At 45.7% G+C, this 21,126-nt stretch overlaps 1 protein-coding gene across 11 annotated transcripts in view; it reads right to left on the reverse strand.

The window, feature by feature from the left end:
• LOC105836219 (protein turtle) overlaps nt 1-21,126 on the reverse strand; it is a 256,293-nt gene that overhangs the window by 35,504 nt on the left and 199,663 nt on the right. For 9 of the 11 annotated variants that reach the window (XM_036290535.1, XM_036290536.1, XM_036290538.1 and 6 more), the window contains one exon: nt 17,342-17,475. In XM_036290535.1, the coding sequence (XP_036146428.1) occupies nt 17,342-17,475 (134 nt within the window). The remainder of the gene's footprint in view (nt 1-17,341; nt 17,476-21,126) is intronic. The other 2 variants (XM_036290542.1, XM_036290539.1) reach the window with 1 other exon arrangement.

The raw sequence follows: 21,126 nt of genomic DNA on the forward strand, positions 1-21,126 counted from the left end.
ATTACGCCGCTGTTGCGGAAAATTACGTCCTGTTAAGCCGGATGCTGAAACTGCCGGTAAGCACGTATATCTGAGCGAGCCTGCGGGGCTAAAACGGCCCATGTAAACGCTCGCATTAAAATCCGCTGCGTTATCGCTCGTATGAATGCATTTGCTTCAAGACATTTAACCCGTTACAACGATGCGCGGAAGATCCAGGGGAAATAAAGTTGCCGCCCCTCTCTTTGTTCCATTCCATTGTTTACTCGCTCACGCTATTTAATGCGAAAAGGTAGCGACGCGGATTTAATTAGATCTTCAATCGCGGGCCGCGACCTGTTATCTCGTGCACCGATATTTCTTTACCTTCGCGGTTAACGACAAAACTGCAATGATCACAACGAGGGGGCGTTATTCAATAATCCTAGGCTTGATTGATAATCATTATTCGTCGGCGTAGTCAGAGATAAAATTTCCCGTAGGGGGGGGGACGGCGCGCGGCGAAATATTACCGTCGCTAACGAAGTTCCAGCGGCGGTAAATTGATTAGATTGCAACTGACGATCGATTCGCAAAGGGCTTTCTACGATAACTACGATATCGCGCTGAATGTAGTTTGCGAGGCACGTAAACCACCGTGGCGTGGAACGGCGGTCGGCGTAGAATCGTAAGTCTCGGTCCCGCATAAATCCCGCAGTCACCGACGGACGTTTGTCGGTGCAGCGGAAAATCGCCTTAGAGACATAGATTGTCGCGTTCGGCACGTGGGGAGGGGCAACGTGGCGATATCCCCGGCGTTTGGCAGGCGGCAATCTTTTTCTCTCTCGGGGGAAAAAAAAAACGAAACGCAAAGAGAAGGAAGATAAAAAAAGGAAAGGAGGAGAAAGAAAGGGGGAAACGTGGTCACGTGTGTACACGCCGGCACGGAAAAGTCGCGTACGTGCCGCGGAACACACGAATGGTGTCTTGCGTTGTTGGGCATTGACTGCCCCAGTTGACGGTTTCTATTTCGAGCTGCTGGCCTACTTGTGGCGGCGGCGGCGGCTACCGACGGCGACGACCCCGACAGCGATGACGACGACGTGCAACCCCGCGTGATTTCAATATTATTCTCCCTGGGTGGCGCGTAGAGCGTACCGGCACGCTCGATATTACGAAGCCGAGACAGAGTTATTGCGCGCTCGCTCGCCGTACGTACCGGCTGGTGACGGAATATCGATTTAGATTTACGCGCCCGCGCTAAGTGGCCTAAGAAAGAGAGATCGTCGGATTTCACCTCGCCTCCCAACGCCATCCTCGCCGGGAGGTTAACGACGACGACGACGACGCCAGAAGGGAACGTTATTTCGCGCTCTGAAGGAGCTCCTCTCGCTCTCCACTTCTTCTCTCTCGACGGCATGCTTTTAGAGAATAACGCGGAATTCATAATATCAATCGTACCTGCGCAACAAGTACTCGCAGCCTGAAAGAAGTCCGTAATGGACGAAATGAAAGCTTGACAAGATAAATTAGAGAGCACGCGCGGGGCAGCATTCGGGGCGAGGGGAAAGGGACGGCGTGCGGTGCGGGTAGGGGGTGGTATAAACGGCGTTAGAGAGAAAAGCCGAGAAAGGGAGGTAACTCGGATTAACGGGCACAGAGCAGTCCCTGATAAAGAACGGCAGAAGTGAAAAGGACGGCGGGCCGCGGGGCGGCGAGGGGCCTTGCAAAAGGGGATTCATGAAACTGGAATAAATTACAGCACTGAATGGCACTCTCCGGAGGAGTGCGGAACCTATTTTCTCGCCCTTTTCTTAGCGCATGGGACGCCGGATCGCGCGAGGCACGGCGGTGAATGTAGGGAGTGGGCGTAGGGAGGGGGAGGGGTGAAAAAAACAAGGATTTCTCCATTGGGGTTGCACACATCCGAACTGTTGTTGGGCGAGGCTTTCAGCGAATAAGTCGTTCCCTTTCGCGTGAGTGCCATGCCGGCGCTCACGGTGTTTACACGTATGCGCGACAGTCATGTGGGTCACTCGCCTTTTATTTTTCATTCCTGGTATTTTATTCATGTAACTCCACCTGCTCTCTCTCTCTCTCTCTCTCTCTCTCTCCCTGCTCTCCCTTTTCTCTCGCCAACGAAATGTACACGAACGGACTCGTGCTTACGTAGCCCGGACCTCAATTTCTGAATAATGAGACGTAACATCGTATTTTTATTTTGCGGCGAATGTAGAATCGCTTTTGTGGCGTGAAACAATGAGAAAATTGCGAAAATGGCACGACACCTTCAAAATTGCGGCATTGTCTATAAAGTTTTTTTTTACATCACAGAATGATGAACGCTTTCCTTTTTTTTTATTTTTTATTAAAACAAGAAGGGATATTTGTCCGGCTACACCTGTCCGACCGAGACCCAGTAATGAAAGCACTGCACGAGGTATTGAGATATCGAGGTATTGAGTATGAGCATGTGCTTATTGGCTAATAATATTTATCTGGCCGATAAAGTCGCTTTATTGAAAAAGAGAAGAGACTGAGGCGCCGGGTTCTCGATAGTCAACGTGTCAGGCGACGGCGTGTTATCGATAATTCAACCCGTGGAATGCCCGCATGCGCGGGGGAAGCAAGTATCAATAAACTACAAATGCGGTCGTAACTTCGTTTGTCTTATTACTCTTGCACCGTAAACATGCCGCCTATCCGTTACCATCCTTGATCAAAGTACCCCGCGGCCGAACATGCGCCGTATCGAGCGATTTAAACAAAAGCGCCGGCCGGCCGAGCGACTTCGTCGAAACACGTTTATCCATATACGAGATGATAATGGCGTTATGTATTTGTTGTAATAGCCCGGCGCGCGGCGCGACATTGTTCCATTGCGGAAACGCAAATTGCCTTTTTTATACAAACGAGCAGATAAAACAATTAAAACCAACGAAAGCCATTGTTCAATGCGCCACAATAAAAAATTCAATCGGGCGGAGCAACCCTCCGGGAAAATTGAACTCAATAATTCAAGATATAACACTGCGACGTAATGGTGTATAAATGGATGACAAATAAAACTCGTCTCGCGACGAGTGAGAGTCGTCGGCGGTGAGGGTGCGTGGATCGCCGGGCACCCTCGTTTCTTATGCGTGTCGCGATACACTTAGGGGTCATCCGGCGCTCGGCTGCGGAACTTATTGCGGAAATTTTGATAATTCATCCCCCGAGCGACATCGAGCGAGGCTAGACGCGCTATAACCAACGTGCAGAGTTGATATTTAAGGCAGTTGCCGTATCCTCCGGAGATGTAGCCGAACCCGGGGCCAGCCGGACGAGTTAAATGTTAATGAAGGGTTGGAAATAGCGTGGTACCGACGGCGAGCCCGCCACACGTCGATCGATCGGGATTTTGAAAAGCTGCACTGACAATTTAATTTGCTCCCCCGCTGCTAAAGTAGACGTGCGTCATTAATGTTTTCAATATTAGATTTTATTGATAATGCCAGTTATATTGTATGCGGAAATATAGGTATATACTGCGGATTAGCTGATATGAGGATTAATGATTGTAAGCTTTAGATTTATATACAATTGAATTATTGATATACTCAATGTTATTATTACATTACAAACTGCGGTATTGCGGTGGCGACCCTTATATTGCAATTTCAACAACGCCTATTATTATGCAATGTATCGACGTGCCGACTTAAGCTATGAAAATTCATGAGCGTCCGCCGATTGTGCTTGAAATTCGATTTGGTTTTCGTAGAATTAAATTTATCATCCCTATTTTATCGGACTATTACCGACTAATAATAGTTCAACTAAAGCCGCAGTTGGTAATTCGCAATTCTATGTCTTTTGCAGCAGTTAATGAATATTTCAGGGGATCACTAAGTAGCGGGGGAGTTTCTACAGAAACGCTATTAGAGATCGATATCATTTCTGCGAACTTCTAACTGGCGCAAAGGTGAAGGGCCTCCCTAAGAAGAAACACGATATTCCCGCGAATTGATTTAAAGGGGAAGTTTATATCGATTTTTTTTACAAAGTCAAAATATACAAGCCGTGTAAATGATTTAAAATGAAAAAACATTGGCATTCTGTTTGAGTATCTCGTTCAAATGTATTATTTCTTACTTCTCTTTGATACTGAGAGACAGCTACAGCGAATACTCAGCTGTTTGATAGCGGTAGATAACGTTGACAATTACATTATTCATGAAACAATATTTTATTAATTTGATTTTAACGTACAGAGTGTTCCAGTGCTTTGCAAAGCACTTTCCACTGCTTTGCACTTTCTATCGTGAAAGAAGTTTATTAATATTCCCAAGAAGCGACAAGTTAAGGGCAACGACCGACCAGCGCTTCAACGAGAAACTTCTTGAAAGTCAATACCATTTTCACGAACTTGTTTAGCAAAGACGCGGAGTAAAGGATAGGAAGCTAAGAGCTCGCAATAGCCTTGTTCCACGTGACTCGTTTCTGTCGCCAGACACAGTCGATAGAATATCCTTTTGAAGCAGCACGATATCATGATTTTTTCCATCGACGTGGAAATATTTATATTTTATTCGTCATTTAAGAGCAACCTGGAAAGACATCTGTGAAAATCGACACGCTACTACTTTATTTAATATTCTTTAACATCACAGCGCACAATTTAAAATTATTTAGATTATTTTATCTATGAAACGACTTATATACAGACGTTAATTAAAATAACGTGCCAGAGTGGAAAAGCTTATGATTATACGCTAATGTCGCTATCTCTCCTTTCTACATATACACATGAGAAAATTAATTTATCCAACTTCCGAGTGACTTCCTTCCAGAAGGAAGTTTGTCACGGTAGAGTCATGTAAAGTGATAATAACATCCAAGAGTTCTTCGTTGAAACATTTTCGCGAAACGCTACTTGTTTCGTCAAATTGTTTTGAAGGAACAACGCTTAGCTACAATACTTTGCTCGATGTTTGCATCAATATTTAATCGAACTCTTTTTGGTTTGCGTGAAAGTTTCTCAAAACTTTGTTCTGGACGGACCCAGTCTACTTGGTGTGATCTTAAAGTAGATACGCTCCCACTTCTCCCATGCGCTACCAGTTCTGCAACATCGTCCGATATCGAACCATATTTGAATTTCCTGAAGTGTATAATATTATTACGTTCACATTTTCCCACACTACATTGCCACCAAGAGCGTGTCGGAAAGTTTTCACTAAAATGCCTCTCTCTCTCTCTCTCCCTCCCTCTGCGCGTAAAAATTCAAATTAAATTTTTCTCCCTCTACTTTTGCGTTTATCGATACCGCGCGCGGGTTTTATTCTCAAATGCTTTCGCCGCTACGTCGCTGCTTCATTAGGACAAACAATCAATATTTGCGCTCGCGACCAATTTGCATACTCCGCGTCAACATCCAATTAGGTCAATTTATACAAGCCAACGTCATAACAACCTGTGGTTATGGGTTAAAACCGACAGAGTTTTAGCCAAGGGGGGAGGGAGGGTTCCGCGATTTTATAAAACTATGAAACGCTGCTGGGGCTGCTTCGAATTTTGAACGAGAGAGAGAGAGAGAGAGAGAGAGAGAGAGAGAGAGAGACAGAGTCGGCTCATTAATACTTTGGAAACAAGTGTAGACGAGCCCTTGAGCTCTTTCAGGGTGGCGCATTGGAAGTCTCAATGCCGTTTTCACGAGTTTATTTATAAGGGGAGAACTCGCGCGGAGAACACCACGGGAGGAAAGGCGTATGGCGATCGGTATCCTGGCACTTTATGAAACTCGCTTGCTTTACGCGGCAAAGTTCCGCCGCCCCGTCGGAGAGAAACTTACGAAACTGGATATCACTTTTGGGAAATGGCAATCGAGTCCACCCCGTCGTCCTCGGTGAGAACTAATTCCCCGGAGAGGTGGCACCTGTTCTGCCGTAAGCTGCCAGCGATTTCGACGTCGTTGCGCGAAGCTACCCTTCGTGCTTGGGTTGCTCGGGCTCGGGATCGCAAATTGCAAATTAAAGGACGGGCAGCGACGGCGGCCGGGCAACTTGGGAAGTATCGCGCGCGGCTTTGCGCGCAATTGGCGTGGCGTTGGGTGTTACGGCGCAATGCGACTCTTTAACTGAATTCAATTTCGACGCCGCATTCGTATGAATTATGTATCCTTGTTGCGAAACTCTGGCTTCCGACCAAACTAAAAGACTTGAAGGTTAGCTTAGCCTGATTGACTTAACGTGGGATTAACTGTACATAGTCTAAGATTACTCAAGTTTTTTTCTCCAACGTGTATATTCGCCTTTCATGTAATGTATATTTATGTAAATTGTTTTATCACAACATTATTTATGCAATAAAATATTAACCAGCAGCAAAAGAATGTAATAAATATTCTCATTTTTTCATTTTTTCCCCCCTCATTATTCTTTATTTACCTCTTTAGCAGACGTTCTACATCGCCGAGAGTAGTTTTGTGACCCACTCTCGAGGTTGACCGACAGGTATCGGTTGACTCGACAGCTCGCGTGTACCTCTACGTGCACGTACGGTGACAGCTTATCCACGCGACAAACAGCAGAGACGTGTCTGGCAGAAAGTGTACCGTTCGTAAAATCGCGAGTTGGATGGCTCGTTGAATTTTCAGAGCGAAAAGAGTAGGCGGCATTAAAGGGGGAGGCGAGGTAGGCCACTTTCCATAGTCACGTCAGTGGCGAGAAAATTGTCTCGGCAGCTAGGGCAAACACTCGAGCGGCTGTTTATCTTTGCCGCGGAATCCCTCTCGTATATCCGATGAACGAAAATACCATGGGCGCGAATAGCGTCTGCGGTCGTACATGTGTGCATGTGTACGTGAGTAGATACATATACCTGTGTCTATGTGTACATACATCCGCGTGCTTCTCTATCGCGGCGCGATGTACAATTTCGTCTCTCGATCCTGCGGGCCGTTTGCGCGAGATAATAAGGATCTTAATGGCTCTAGCGCGTATCATGGATTGTTTAACTCGGAAATCATAACCGGTATCTCCCCGGTCTCCTTCCGGTCTCTCGCATGGTTGAGCTTACGACTGAATCTTGCGCGTCTAATTTCACGGAAACACGAGAGGACGGTGTCTGCGTTATAGCCCATCGTGGAATATACACTCTTTCATCATGTTATACGAAATGTACTCGCGAGGCGTGCGCGAAATTTGATTAAACCAACCCGGGGGAGGAGCTTGATGCTCCCCACATTTAATTGAAGTTTTCTGCTTCGTACGTAGACGTAGCCCGTCTGCTTAGCGCTCACCTTGGCTCTACCGCTCGTTTACCCACGTAAGCAAAGTTCCCCAGTAAAGCGTCGCGCACCGCAATCCCTCCACTTTCGTTATTAGAGTAACCTTGTTAAAAAGACTGGCTCGCATCCACCGTTACACACTGCTCGGAGTTAATCTCTCTCGTCAGAACTCATTTGTATTCGAGCCGCGAACATTACCCGCGAAGCGTTTATTTTCCTAACGAAAATCACTCGAGATTCTAAATGCAATTTTGACCGCTCTCGCTCGAGCAGAATTGGGATCTCGTGGATTCTAATTATGTCGTTGGTCACGACTTCCTTCACCGATGTTTACAATATTAATGACAATGTCGAAAAAAGGAATAGCAAAGAATCGCCAATTAGCGAAGATAACGAGAAATGAACGGCCGAATGGTGAAACAGCAAGTCGCGGAAAAGAGCGGATTGTGACTGTGGAAGACAGAGGCTCGGGGTGCTCGAAACCCGCACGTGGGGATCGACCGCGAGGGAGGAACGGTAACCCTGACACAGTTGAGTAGTTCAGCTTGACCTCCGTGCACATTCTGCATTATGTATGTAGACCTCCTAACCCCATGTGGATTCGCCTGCATCGGCCGCGATAAAATGTCGCCTGTACTGCATGACGGTGTCGTTCTGCATCCCTTTGCGACGAAACGCTCGGCACAATTGCAAATTGCGATGTTACTCTCTCGTCGTGGAATAAATTTCTCATGTGCTTAATATTCTCTCTAACATACTTTTGAAGATACCATCACGATCGAATCGCAATGCCGAGGGATTCGAAATACATTATCGATAATGCACTTTTCCTCTTTTGTAAAGTTGGTGTTTCGTTAATGGAAATTAAAATATATACCTAAATATACATGTAAAAAATATAATGAGCGTAATATTACAAAAGATCTATGACGAGGGGGTTGGTTGTAAGAAGAAGGTTTCAAGAAGCTTAAGTCGACCGTCAGGAAAATAATCCTCGCGTAACAGGACTGCGCTTGCCACGGTCTCGTGTTTACGCCGAGAAAGAGAGAGAATAGAAAAATAATTACCTTCGTCGTAGCTTACGCCCGCCGACGGAATAAAGAGAAAAAGAACTGGATAGTCGCGGAGCGCCGAGGTTTCACCTTGCTTTCCGCGGCGCGGGGGAAAGGAACGACGACGCTCGTCTACGACGTGGGTAATATTCAGCCGAAATTCGGGAGGGAGATCTGCCAGGTTGCGGGTAACTTTCCGAGACCTCAGAGAGGTTTCTAACGCAGCGGACGCGGGGGAGTTGAACGCGGCGGCGGGACGGGTAAGTCAGTCCCTCCGGCAGAGGTGAATGCCTCCCGAGTGGAAGCGCCAGTGAAATTGAATTGCAGGAAGACTCTATTTCTCTTTCTCGCGCGCAAACACGCTCCTACGTCTTTCGTCCTCTCTCTCTCTCTCTCTCTCTCTCTCTCTCTCTCTCTCTCTCTCTCTCTCTCTCCGTCTTTCTCTGCCATCATACCCCAATCTCGCTTTCTCCCTATCTTGGCTTCCGCTATCTCGCTCAGTCTTCGCTCTAGTCCACACTCCCCTTCGTCCTCCATTCATCCCGTCTCTCCTTCCAGTGTTTGCGCAGTTGACTCGTGTCTCCATTTGTTTCATTAAATTACATCGTGCTCCCTTCTACTTCTCCCTACTCTTCCATTCGCAACGAGATATATCCACCATCCACTCACCGTCGTCAACCAGCATTGCCCTCCCTCTCACAGCCGATGCCACTCGCGGCACTTTTCTTTCAAAATAGTACGCGGGGAAACAAGAAGGAGAGCCTCCATTACGCCCATCCGACCCTTCAACCCTTTCTTACAAATTTAATACCGCCCTCTTTTCCCACTTTCCCCCCTTTTGCCGGCCTTCTTCCTTCTCCTTCTCTCTCTCTCTCTCTCTCTCTCTCTCTCTCTCTCTCTCTCTTTCTCTTTCGCGAAAAGTTACCTCGATGTATTAGCGAATGAGCGCATTTACTGGCTTTATGGAAAAACATACGTCCCTCGGCGGAGGGTGCTCGTTAAGGGTAAAAGAAGCGGCGGCAGCGATGAGAAGAGCGCGAGAAGGTGGGCGGGGAGCGAAACAATGGGAGTCACAGCATTCTCGCCGCGAAGTGCGCGCATTAATTTGCATTCTCCACTTACATTTGCGCGATGCCGCCGTAATTCCATTGGAGGGCCCCATGTCTCGATGAATGGTAACGCTGCAAAAACATTTAAAAGCTCGCGCTACAGCCGAAGAATTATTCGTTATTATTGTGCGCCCCCCACGGCGGAAAATGATTGCTCTTCCCGCAGGTAACCGCATTACCCGCGGCATAGAGAGAGACGGGGATATTAATAAATAATTGAAATAATCGAATATGAATAACTGTTGGAGAATTATAATTTCTAGTGCATAATTCGAGATAATTTACGCCACATGTCACTAATTCGCAGTATTATGCGTTTATCGATCGAATATCTCGCGTGTGTCGCTAGATGGAAAGACAATGCGAGTGTGTTTCACTCGAAACGGGAGTTAATTCAATTATGGTGCAAAGCGGCCCTTTTAATACCGCTGAATAACTTCCACGGGGATATATATATATTTTTTTTCGTATTAATTAATGACCACGAGGAATAGTGGTATAATTTTCAACCGCGTTCAGCTCCGTGTGTACTTTCGTGTCGACCTCAATGTATTCGCGCGTTCCGCGAAACAAGACACACGGTAGTGTAAACCTCCTCGCAAGACTCGGTCCTTCCAGCAAGTCCGTGGGATGGCTAACTTTTCCGAGCCGAGGCGACAATGGGAGCTTTCCCCTTTCTCTCTCCTCCTCCCCTTCCCTCGCTTCTTCCGTCGCTGTTGAAAACGCGCATTAATTTTCCACGTGTGTTGGCGGTGCGCCGCGTAATCTCATAAGGGATGCCACCGGGATTCCGCGCCGTGTCGCGAAGTAAACGCGTGCGTGCGCGTAAGTTTCAGCCCCGGCGCGGCCTCGACCGGACTACAAAATGCGGACGGCCAACTCTGCCGCCCTGCGAAATTTCGTTTCTCCACTTCGGGCACTTCAGTCCCGGAGAATTCGCGCGTACCTCTGCTTTTTATGCCGCTCGCCGGCCGAACCAGTTAGCGACTGGGCATAAATGCAAATTGTCGCGTATGCAAATGGCACGTTTGTATTAGCACGTACCGCGAGCTCTTGCAGAATGGCCTTTGCGAGAGACGAGTACGAAAACTCTCACCCCACCGACTTTAACAAGCAAAAATAATTTTTAACGTAGGTTTTTTCTCCCACCCCTTCCCCTTTTTTTTTAAATTTCCTTGCTTCTGCTGATAGCTTAAGAGCAAGCACCACCCTCTAATTACAGTGAAACTAAACGAAAGATATCCGGAGTTAACGGTCGACATTTGTTCGCCAACGTAGTGCCGCGCTTATGAGAATCTCTGTATTACGGATCAAACAAACCGTGTACAAAATATTTCTTCGCTTGCAAATTCTACTTAGAGTTGCACTCAAAAAAAGTCCACTGCAATTACGCTTTACTTTCTTTTATTCAACATGACTCTTTTGATGTAATTTACGCCTGACGCATATGTGGTGCGTGTTTAACGTTATTTGTCCTAAGGTAATTTAATCAGAGATGACTCCTCTCGCGCATACGCGGAAAACGGATAAAAAGGAGGGCGACGTGAAATAAAAAAAATGGAAAAGCGCGCAAGAGAAAAAGAGAGAGAGAGAGAGTCGGAAAAATGTTAGTCATGGTTGCAACAGCCTGCATTTCTTTTCCGCATTGCAAAAGAGAGATGTTAGGAAGAAAGTACAGGCTCACAATATTGGCTCGATTTTTAATGCGACTTTGTTTCGTGCATTCGCTCCGCGTGCGATTAAACAAAAAAATCACCAAAGGGTGAGTAAAATGCGTGTTTCCAACGTCTCGGCCCTTTTCGATTGCCAATCGCGTTCGGCAAAAAAAGCCACTTCGAAATTATTCCCGCGCCGCCGTACGACGATTTTTTCGCACACACTTTCGCTTTATTGATGAACGAACACAAATTTCGAACGCCGCGAGAGGAGAGGTCTCTGCGGTTTCGACCGAAGGGGTTGAGATAAAATATCCACGTTCTCTCTGTGCAACCGCGCGAGGGGCACCGAATCGCAGGTGCGATACGGAGGAATGCCGCAATTTACGAGAGTGCTTTTTCTTCATTCATCGAATCAGCGATACCGGCAACGAAGGCTCTCGCCGCCGCTCGCGCTCGCCTCCTGTTCGTACCTACGATGGACGTGCGTGGGTAACGCGAACATCGACAACCGCGCGTTTCGCGGTGCGCTGAATTTATTTGCCTCGCAGAAAGGCAAACAATAACATGGATGCGCGTGATAAACGATCCTGTTTGATTCACTCGGCGCTGCAGGTTCTGAAATTGGTTCCAAGATTGGCCCGGTGCCAATAAATACGATCCTAAAGTGAAAATATCCCGTTGAGAAGCGCTACCGTATCCCGATAATAATAATAATAATAATATTAATATTCACGGGAAATTTCTTTCGTCCAATTATTCCGCGGTATAAAACCTATTCTTTCGGGACAAAGACTTGCGATTCCGCGAACAGAATGCTCCCGTAAAAGGTGTGCGCCGTCGCCTCGCCTTTTCATTAAGAATTTTTTCGAGTCTCTTAATTATGAATCGTAGCCTTTTAATTATCGCCGGTAATTGCAATTGAGACTGAGCCCATTGCTGCCCGCAGGTGCGTCGCCGGCATGCGACGGAAAAAAAAAAATAGTTTCCGGGATACGGCGAGGGGCTAGTTTCGCGCCATGGACGTGCGCGCGGGGGGTGTAAAAAGTCAGATGGGAAGAGAAATTAGTTGTCAGCCGCAGCGCCATAGACAGGAGGAAGAAGGCAGGGGTGGCGAAAGAGAGCGACGGCCCGGAGGGAGGGAGGGAGGGAAGGGGTTGGCGCGGAGGGGTTCGAATCGTGAGAGGGGCGGCGGTCGAGACGGTGAAGGAGGGTAGCTCAAAAGCCCCGGGTTTCTCGCGTGATTTATGCGAGATTCCAGCGATGCCGCGCGTAAAAAAGAAAACAGCCCTCCGCCGTGTGCCAACCCCTACCCGCGTCTCGCCTCTCGCTCCTCCGCGCTAGTGCCCCCTCGTCGCCGTGAGTCGTCGTCTGGAAATGGAAATGGCCGGGGCGCATCGTTTTACCGTTGGAAAATCTCTCGCTTTCAGAGGCGTTTTCCGAGAGACGGCAGTAAAAAGGACGGCAATATACGAGAAAGTGACCCCGACGGGGTGGCTCGCGGCTCCCCGAGGTGATTTGCCGGGACACGGTAATTAATGCTAATAGAAAAATTGCTGAGACGATTGAACGTGGATTGGGATCAAGTGGGACGGTCGGGGATTTTTTTTTTTCGCGATATGGACGGGGAGATTGCTCTTTTTTTCCTCCGCGAAGAAATAGACCCTCGAGATGAGATTAGCCTCGCGTTTTCTTTGATCCCCCAAGTACCGACGACGTACTTCTTCTTTACGCGACGCGACCCTTACTTTTCATGTAAATGATATTTACACACTTCTCCATTTCCGATTTATTATCGCAAAGCACACTTCACTTTATACACAGGCAGTGTATTTCGAGAATATTACATTAAGAGGGAACACTGCGGTTTCCATTCGTGTTCCCTTTATGTTCCATATCGTTTACGAATGTAACGATTATCATCCAAATTGACGTTTGATTAAATCGAGCCATAGTCGCGGCCGGAATTCGACGCGGGTACAATAGCGTCGAATAAAAGGTCGGCTCCGCCGCGTTACGCGGTCCTCGACGCGTGAGATTTCGCTTGTGGAGTCGCGTGCATTCATGACGTTCGATATGCGGTAACCGGCGGGGCAACGACACGATTATACTCGCGATTAATTTCTGTCGTATCGATCCTGCACGTCGGAAATGCGCTCGCACGGTACCCGAACGCCACGTGAAGGAGCGTGGGCGGCGTGTGCTTTCGCTGCCGATCATTATACGAAGTCGTGTCCGCGCTCTCGAGCACGCACACACGACGCGAGAGAGCACGCGAGCTCTCAAGTACGGCTTAAGATTACGTCGTCGGTCGTCAGCGCGTCGCGGATAACTGCAGGCATTGTCTTTCGCGCGATCGATCGATTAATTAATTTACGGGACGATAGTAGTAGGTTTGCGGAGTCAATATTGAATTCACAGTTAATGCATTTCCGGCTACGCGACGCCGGTTCGACCCGAAATCCCCCGGCAGGGAGGGAGGGGAAGGGTGCATCCGCGGGACCATCCAGCACCGGGCCATCACTCGAGCTCGGCCACCCGGTTTATTTCGCCCGCATTTTAATCGCGCGTCCAAAATTACGTAATTTTTTTTACGCATTTTATGCGTCGTCGAGTTTACAACGTACAGGTAATCTCGTCCGATCCCACACAAATAACGCCCGACGCTATAATTCGTGCGATCGCGTTAGACTCCGCACGCCCGGCACGATGGTGTCGATGGTGTCGCTTTAATTTTAATCAATTTATTTCGCGGCATTACGCACGCACACACGCCGCGGGGCGAGATAATATCTCGCGCCGCCCGGCGAGCTTACCAGATTAGCGGGATATTTCAACTATCGATCGCGATAAGTGCGATGCGGCGATACAAATTCGCGACGACACATTTGTGTGTCTATACGCATCACTAATTACATACACATATTACATATTACGCTACTCAACAGGCAAAATTCTCTACACGCACACTACGATCATGCACGCAGCGGTGGTGTCGGACGCACGCAGGTTGGCATTGATTAAAAAAAAAAAACAAAAACGGCAAGATCGTGTAAATCACAAGATCCGTAGAGCGCAATTTACGGCGAGCCGCGATTGTGCGATCTAATTGCATCGATGATACATTGTATTTTTATGCGACAGTCGCACATGTTTCAGCCACACGCGACGCTGCCGTTTTTTCCCCTCTTTCTCGACTAAATCCGCCACCACCGCGTGCACTAGCGAACAACGCATGCAAGGCACCAGAGGTTAGAGGAGACAGAGACATGATTTTTCAATTTTCCGCCCCCGAGATAGAAGTGGGAAAGTGCACTACTCCGCATTGTTTCGTGGTGGACGAGCTGGCCATTCGCGGACGAGTCGCGCGTGAATAATACTCAAAATGAACACCGATGCACTGAATGAAACGAGAAGTCAAAGCAGACGGTGAAAGTAAATCTCAAAGAAGAGAAAAGGTATCCGTTTTTAATTCCAGAACAAAACGTTTGATCATTCTTGTATCGCGATATCACGAAAAGGGAACGCAGTCGACGTCATTCCGCAATTTAAAGATAAAACCACTAAAAAGTTCCTTATGTATGCTAACTTTTTGCTTCTATTCCCACGTTGCGAGATGATATTAGACTCATTGAACAAACTTTAACTCTGGAGTGCTACTGTGAATTTTCAGCCAAATGCTAACTCAAGCTTAGAAGTTCGGAGTTTTTTTTTATTAAAATTTTGATAGCTTAAAATAATATTTAATATGAATTTTTTACGTTAATACATTTGGTTCAGCTGTTCTAACTTTGCAATCTAAAATGGAAAATACGAGTTAAAAAATTCTCAAAAACGTAGAACAATTTTTGTAACTTTGTGCCATCTAGGGTAATGTTAATGTAAGAAATATAGAAATAGCATTCTAGGATTAAAGATGTATCATAAAAAAATATATAAATTCATGTAATATAAGAAATGCGCGCGCACAATTGAAAACACGTAAAGTATTGAGATTCATGAAGGCTGAAGGGTGCTCCCTTGCCTTTCTCGCTTCTTTATATCGCGAAGATTTGTGAAATGGCGAGCTCGTCGTTCGAAAGAGCCGCGACGAGTCGTGAACGCGTACAATATTGGATATTTCTGCATCTAATCGACAAGAAAATTGGGATGAGCAACGTCTCGCGATTTTACGAGCGCGAATTCGAACCGGGAAGGGTGGGGGGGGAGAGGAGCTCCCCCCACAAATACCGAATTGCACGCCGTTCAAAGTACACGCGTTACGATCGGGCGGTCCTTTCGCTCTCTTTCTCTCTCACTCTCGAAATGGTGCAGCGAAATCTCCATCAAAAATCTAGCACGAGAATGTCACTGAGCGCGCGCGCGAGTACTCGCGAAAAATCGCGATACGTCATCGTTGGTACGCGCGCGAAAAAAAGAGCTTACCGTTCCGCAACGTGTAGAACACCGTGTTCGACAATTCGCGCGTAACCGTATTATGAATGAAAATCTCCTGGCGGATACTCGAAGGAGATTGATCGATCGGGCGGATTATGATGCCAATGAAGAGCCGGATATCGATGAAACGAGTATACCATGATGATCCTTAATTTTTCATTTCGCGAGAGCGATTCACGGTAACAATTTTCCGATCCGAGCGCGCCGCCAGGAATTAGAACTGGCGTTTTACAACGGTTCGTTTTTGCTATTTTTCAAGCGGCCTTTTCGATTCGTCCTGTGATTACGTCCACACGTATTTACGTATCGCTCATTTTCGTCGCGCACCCGCATCGCCAACCCCATGTACATATGTTGTATATCGCGATGATACATGATCGTTACATGAGATGAATGAAAAAAAGAAAAAAAAGGTCGTTCGCGTTTTATGATCTGGAATTCATGTAATTAGTACTGATTGAATATGATCGGATGACGCCGTTAATTGATGTACGTAATGTGCTCTGCCCTCTCCAGTCCGGACGAGATACAATGTGTGGTACAACGTAAAATACGTTTTTACTTTTACTCTACTCGAGCGAGTAATTTGCGGCGGTGCTCGCTCGCTCGCTCGCACGAACGAGAGGCGCGTCCCGTTCGCCGTTGTCAATTCCATCAATCAAAATCAAACAAGGATATACAAAACGACAAACGGAAGAACGTAAAGCGCGTAAGCCAACAAATCGTAAATATACGGCCAATTTAAAGTTCTCTCAGTAACAATAACGTTGCAGTAACATTTCAAAAACGTGTGCCCTCCGCTGCGCTCTGCCTCGTTGGTAACAAGCTCACTAGCATATGTAACCATATGAAAATTCATTCGTGTTTACGATGTAAAATTTTTGTGTCGACGTATAAAAAAAAAAAATTGCCGGCGACGTTCCGGCGCCATTGCCACTTTCAATGCAACTCGGTAAAAATTTCTAGATTCCGTCAATATTTGGTCAACAAATGTTTCTTTAGTTTTATGAATCAATCATTATCATTATTCATGTCTATCGATTAGTACGACAAAAATATAAGGTAAACAGAAGGGAAAAATTCCAACGATTACGCCAAAATTCAGTTCGAGACATACAGAGAAAAAAGTTTTTTTTTTTTTTTGAAAGTCACGATTTATTTATAATCAGATAAAAATTCTAGAAATGAGATTTTAACTTTATAATGATGAAAAAGGAAAGCCGAATCGCAAAATTCATAGAAATAACTGTTTATTCGGGCACGACAGGCCGGAGCGCGCCGTATCTCCCTCCATATTGCCTCTTCACGCTCCAATTCGCGATTATGCAACGTTTAATCGGGGAATTAAAAAAGGAGTCTCGGAAGTGCAAATTTCTTTCCGCGGGAGTGAGCGCGCATCGAGCGAACTGCAATTCCAATGGATTTCCACCCGAAGAAATTTACAATGTCTCATGAAGTGCGTCTCGAATTAAGCGAAAAGCGAGCTTCCCATTACTCCGTGCTGTTATTACTTATGCTATTACTACCGTCATTTTGTATCCCATAATATCATCAAGTGATGCGAAATTGTAATGTGCGACTTTCTCGAGGAAAAAAAAACCAAGCGTCGCGCAAAAATCTTAATGGTGTCGGAAGAGGCGCGTTTACGATTTTGTACGCGCCGATTATTCGAAGAAGCGAAGCGAAAGGTGACTTTTCGCTCGATGAGACGTCGAATGATTTTCTCCGAATGTCGTTTAAAATGTCGCGATGGTACACTGGCAGCTTGCTGATACCAGAGGCGCGGCGCTTACGAGGAGTGCCCCCGTCTTTTTAACTCACGGATATAGAGAGCAGAGGCGATATCGTCCGATATCGTACCGTGTCGCCTACCTTCTTCTCCCATTGGAGAACGTAGGGCACTGGGTGCTCACCGGGGAACTCTACGTGACAGTTGAAGACAACGCTCTCCCCAAGGATAGCCGTGATGTGCACCGCGTCCTGCTGACAGAGTCCTGAAACAAGGACAGTCGTAGTCATTAGTGACATAATTAATAATCCACAATCAAATAATAATAATAATAAATATCTCTTAGTTATTAACAGTAGAAAAGCTATATAGGACACTTGAAAAAATTCGTTGAAATTTGTCGCATTTCCATCTCGCGCTCATGAAAAACGTTCGAGTACTAGAAGCTCATAATTCTTGCCGCAAGGGAGTCTCGCTGGGAATAGAAAACTACGAGAGACGGACCCCGTCCCGTTCGTGCCTCCTCGCTGGGAAGGCATTAAAAGCCATTAAAGGTAAATCAGAGGCAACGGTTGCCGTCGCTCTCTTCCGCGAGGTAAGGCGGAAAACCCGGTGCCGCACGCGGCGGAAGCGTCGTGCGAGATTAACTTCGCATTAACCTTCATGCTGCGTCGAATAAGATCGAACACGACCCCATTTCGTGTGCTCAAGATACGACGCCGGCCAAGCAAGGATCTCCCTCCGGTCCCGCGTGTCGTACGATGATAACGATGATCTTTCGCTCGTCACCCTCTGCCGCCCGCGATGTCGACGGCATAGTTAACATAACTTTCGATACATTCGTGTTTTTGCCCTGGTCTTATACCCTGTTTACGATTGGGCGCGACTGGGAGAGAGATGTATATCGCTATAAATTATATCGGGGAGGGAAACGTCGTCCCAGGGTGGAAAAAGTAGCCGGCACACCGTGACGCGGTGAAACGACGATGGTAAACACGTCAGCGGGGATAATACGAGCGAGCCTGAGGAAGAAACTCTCGGGATAATTAATGTTCTTAGCGCGAACGACGAGCGCGACGGATTAAAAGGGCGGGAGCCACCGTTGGATAAACTGATATCTGAAATTCAGAACGCTTTCAATTTTCGGGATGAAAAGTTTCTGCCGCATCCCACCTACTGAATACTCTACCTACTTTCGCTGTTACTTCACATCGTTTATTTTCTAATTCCAAAACAACTTTGCGCGAAATGTATGTAGATATACACGGGAAAATGCCGAAGCGCTAATGTGACGCTAATATAACTTTTTAGTTTAGTTTAAGAGTGCTATTATTCACGTAACCGCAGGGAAGTTACACCGTGCAATAAGAAACATGAGATATGAGGCTTGTCAGATGCCCGAGACAAACAAAAGGAAAGTCGGTTGTGGCGAGAAACCAGAGAGAAACGAACTCCAAATACTCTTAAACTGATCCGCAGAAATATATGTCAGCGCAGTCTGCTATCCGCGCAAAGTAATCGGGAAGTTCGTGTCGCAAGAAGCTCTATCGGTCGAGGGAACACAAATCGGGAATGACAGCCGATCTACTTTGCGTCCCGAGAAAAGTTCGCGACTAGGAAATATCGATCCGACTGCTGACAAGCAAACTTCGGACGAATCTGTCGTGGCCCTTCCATTTTCGTTTTATCTTCGCCTTTCGTTGCTGCGTCACGATCGTCGCGATTAACGTTTCACTGCGGTAAACAGCTGCCGCATTCGTGCACTTTTTACTACTTCACCAACTACTGTTCTCCACGAGTTCTTAATGCAGTAGTACCATTACGGTCCGATTTTTGTCACGAAACGACTGCTATACTTGATTGATGCCCCGCGACTATTCAAGACTTAAAAGTACAACGTTAATTGCCGCCAATTTACCTTAGAAGAGACCATAAAATGCATTTCAAGAATGCTTCAAGATGTTGATAATAATTATATTATAATGAGTTATCACAATATCTATCAGCCGACACGCGAGCTACAAATACTTTTAGACTTTTACGTCGAGCGACAAGGTCGACACGACAACTATTCATGCTCATCCAAAGTACGACCTCCCATTATGCAGTTTCGAAACTGCAACTGCGAGGAACGAGGCGCATTTCTCCCCTTTTGCGTAGATTGTGCATCCGTATATGACGTCGCTTAATGCCCAGCTAACTTTGGGAACAGTTAAGCCTCGCGTTGAGCATTCGCATCAAAGCATGCTGCAACGTCGCACTGCGACTTCCTCGGAAAAGCCGACGACCGAAACTGTGCAGAAAATCGCTGACATCAATGGAAGAGAAATCGCGTGTTGCGTTCTCTCGCGTCGCATGTAAAACGGGGAGGAGAGGGGGGGGGGGAAAGGGAATACAGAGCTTGATGATATCCATTTCGAATAATAGCCGCAACTTTGATGCCTATCCCCTTTGAGATTCTCCGCGTCGCAAATATGACACATTTTTGGCACTCGACGTATGACAAAGAGAACCGTAATAATAAATCTCTCCCCGGGCTCAAACCTCTGAAATGCGTTTTGCGACAGCCCTACAGATGAGTTCTAAATCGAAGGTGCTTTTACCGTCAAAAAAAAAAAAAGTTTGAGGGATTTCAGCGAAACTGTTACATGTTGAACGCATCGCCTCGGTTATAAATGTTCTTTGCGTCAGTATTATGCTTCGTTATTATAACAACGATATTTATAAAATATTTCTATTTTTATCTTCTTTATCTCGTACTATTTGTGTCAAACAATATTATTTAATAAACTCTATGACGACATTTCTCTGCAAAAGTTTAATTTCATAATATACTTTATGCACGCAGTAAAATATGATTCCCGGGCTAAGAAAAGCGATTATTCAATTTTTTTTTTAAATAACGTTATAATCTTTGCAAAAATGTTTTCTTGATAATAATCTTAAAATATACTCATCATTTACTTCAAGCAAATAATATTTACTTAAAATAAATTTTTCTGTACACACAGAAGACTATACACTTTAATTAACTAAATTTTATTACTTGTTTCAAATATTTATGCAGAAAATATTCTCTCTTAAAAATAAGGATTACTTATTAGAAGAAAAAGAGTAAATTGAGTAATCGTTTTATTCCGTAGTAGAATTGATATTTTTCAGTATGTACATACGTCGACATAGATTCCCGCTTTCAGATATATACATTCACCAAAGCTGAGAACATCGCCGAATAATTCTGTCGTTGTCGCATTAATGCGCCCAGATGTATCCCCTGTCAGCGATGTCTCGTGATACGAGCTTTCGCGATGTTCGCATCCGTTACGGACGGATGTGGACACGTCACTTCGCGAAGCCGCATCGAAGCCGGTGCATTACGTATGCATTGTGTAATATCATGGATCGCGGCTTCTCGACATCTGCCCCGGTGAACCATCGATAGTTCGACGTTTCGCCAAAGGCAGTTTTCGATAAGGGAAATATATATATATATATATATATATATATATATATATATATATATATACGCGCAGTCTCTGGTAACGTTCGACAACGAAGTCGTACAGAAGAAAAGTCACGTTAACTCTTCTCTCATAGAATATTCTTGATCATCTAAATGTAATGGATACCGTGAAATAACGATTCTAAAAACTTTTCGAAAGATCGAAAGTTGCATTGGAACGCGTCGCGACGTGATGATCTCCTAGCTAATTTTAACGGTTTTGTTTGTCTTCTAACAAAGAAAGTTTGTTAACTTAAAAATTAAAATTTTATGAAATTTTGACAATGTATAAAAAGGTATCCTAATATGTAAGAAATTAACTTTTTCGCCTGAATTTATCTTGAAGAGGTAAAATTAATTCCTGAAAATTGATGTAATTTTTTAATTTTATTATTGAATGATTAAAGTAACTGT

Source organism: Monomorium pharaonis, chromosome 8 (assembly GCF_013373865.1).
Source record: "Monomorium pharaonis isolate MP-MQ-018 chromosome 8, ASM1337386v2, whole genome shotgun sequence".
Classification (NCBI taxonomy): domain Eukaryota; kingdom Metazoa; phylum Arthropoda; class Insecta; order Hymenoptera; family Formicidae; genus Monomorium; species Monomorium pharaonis.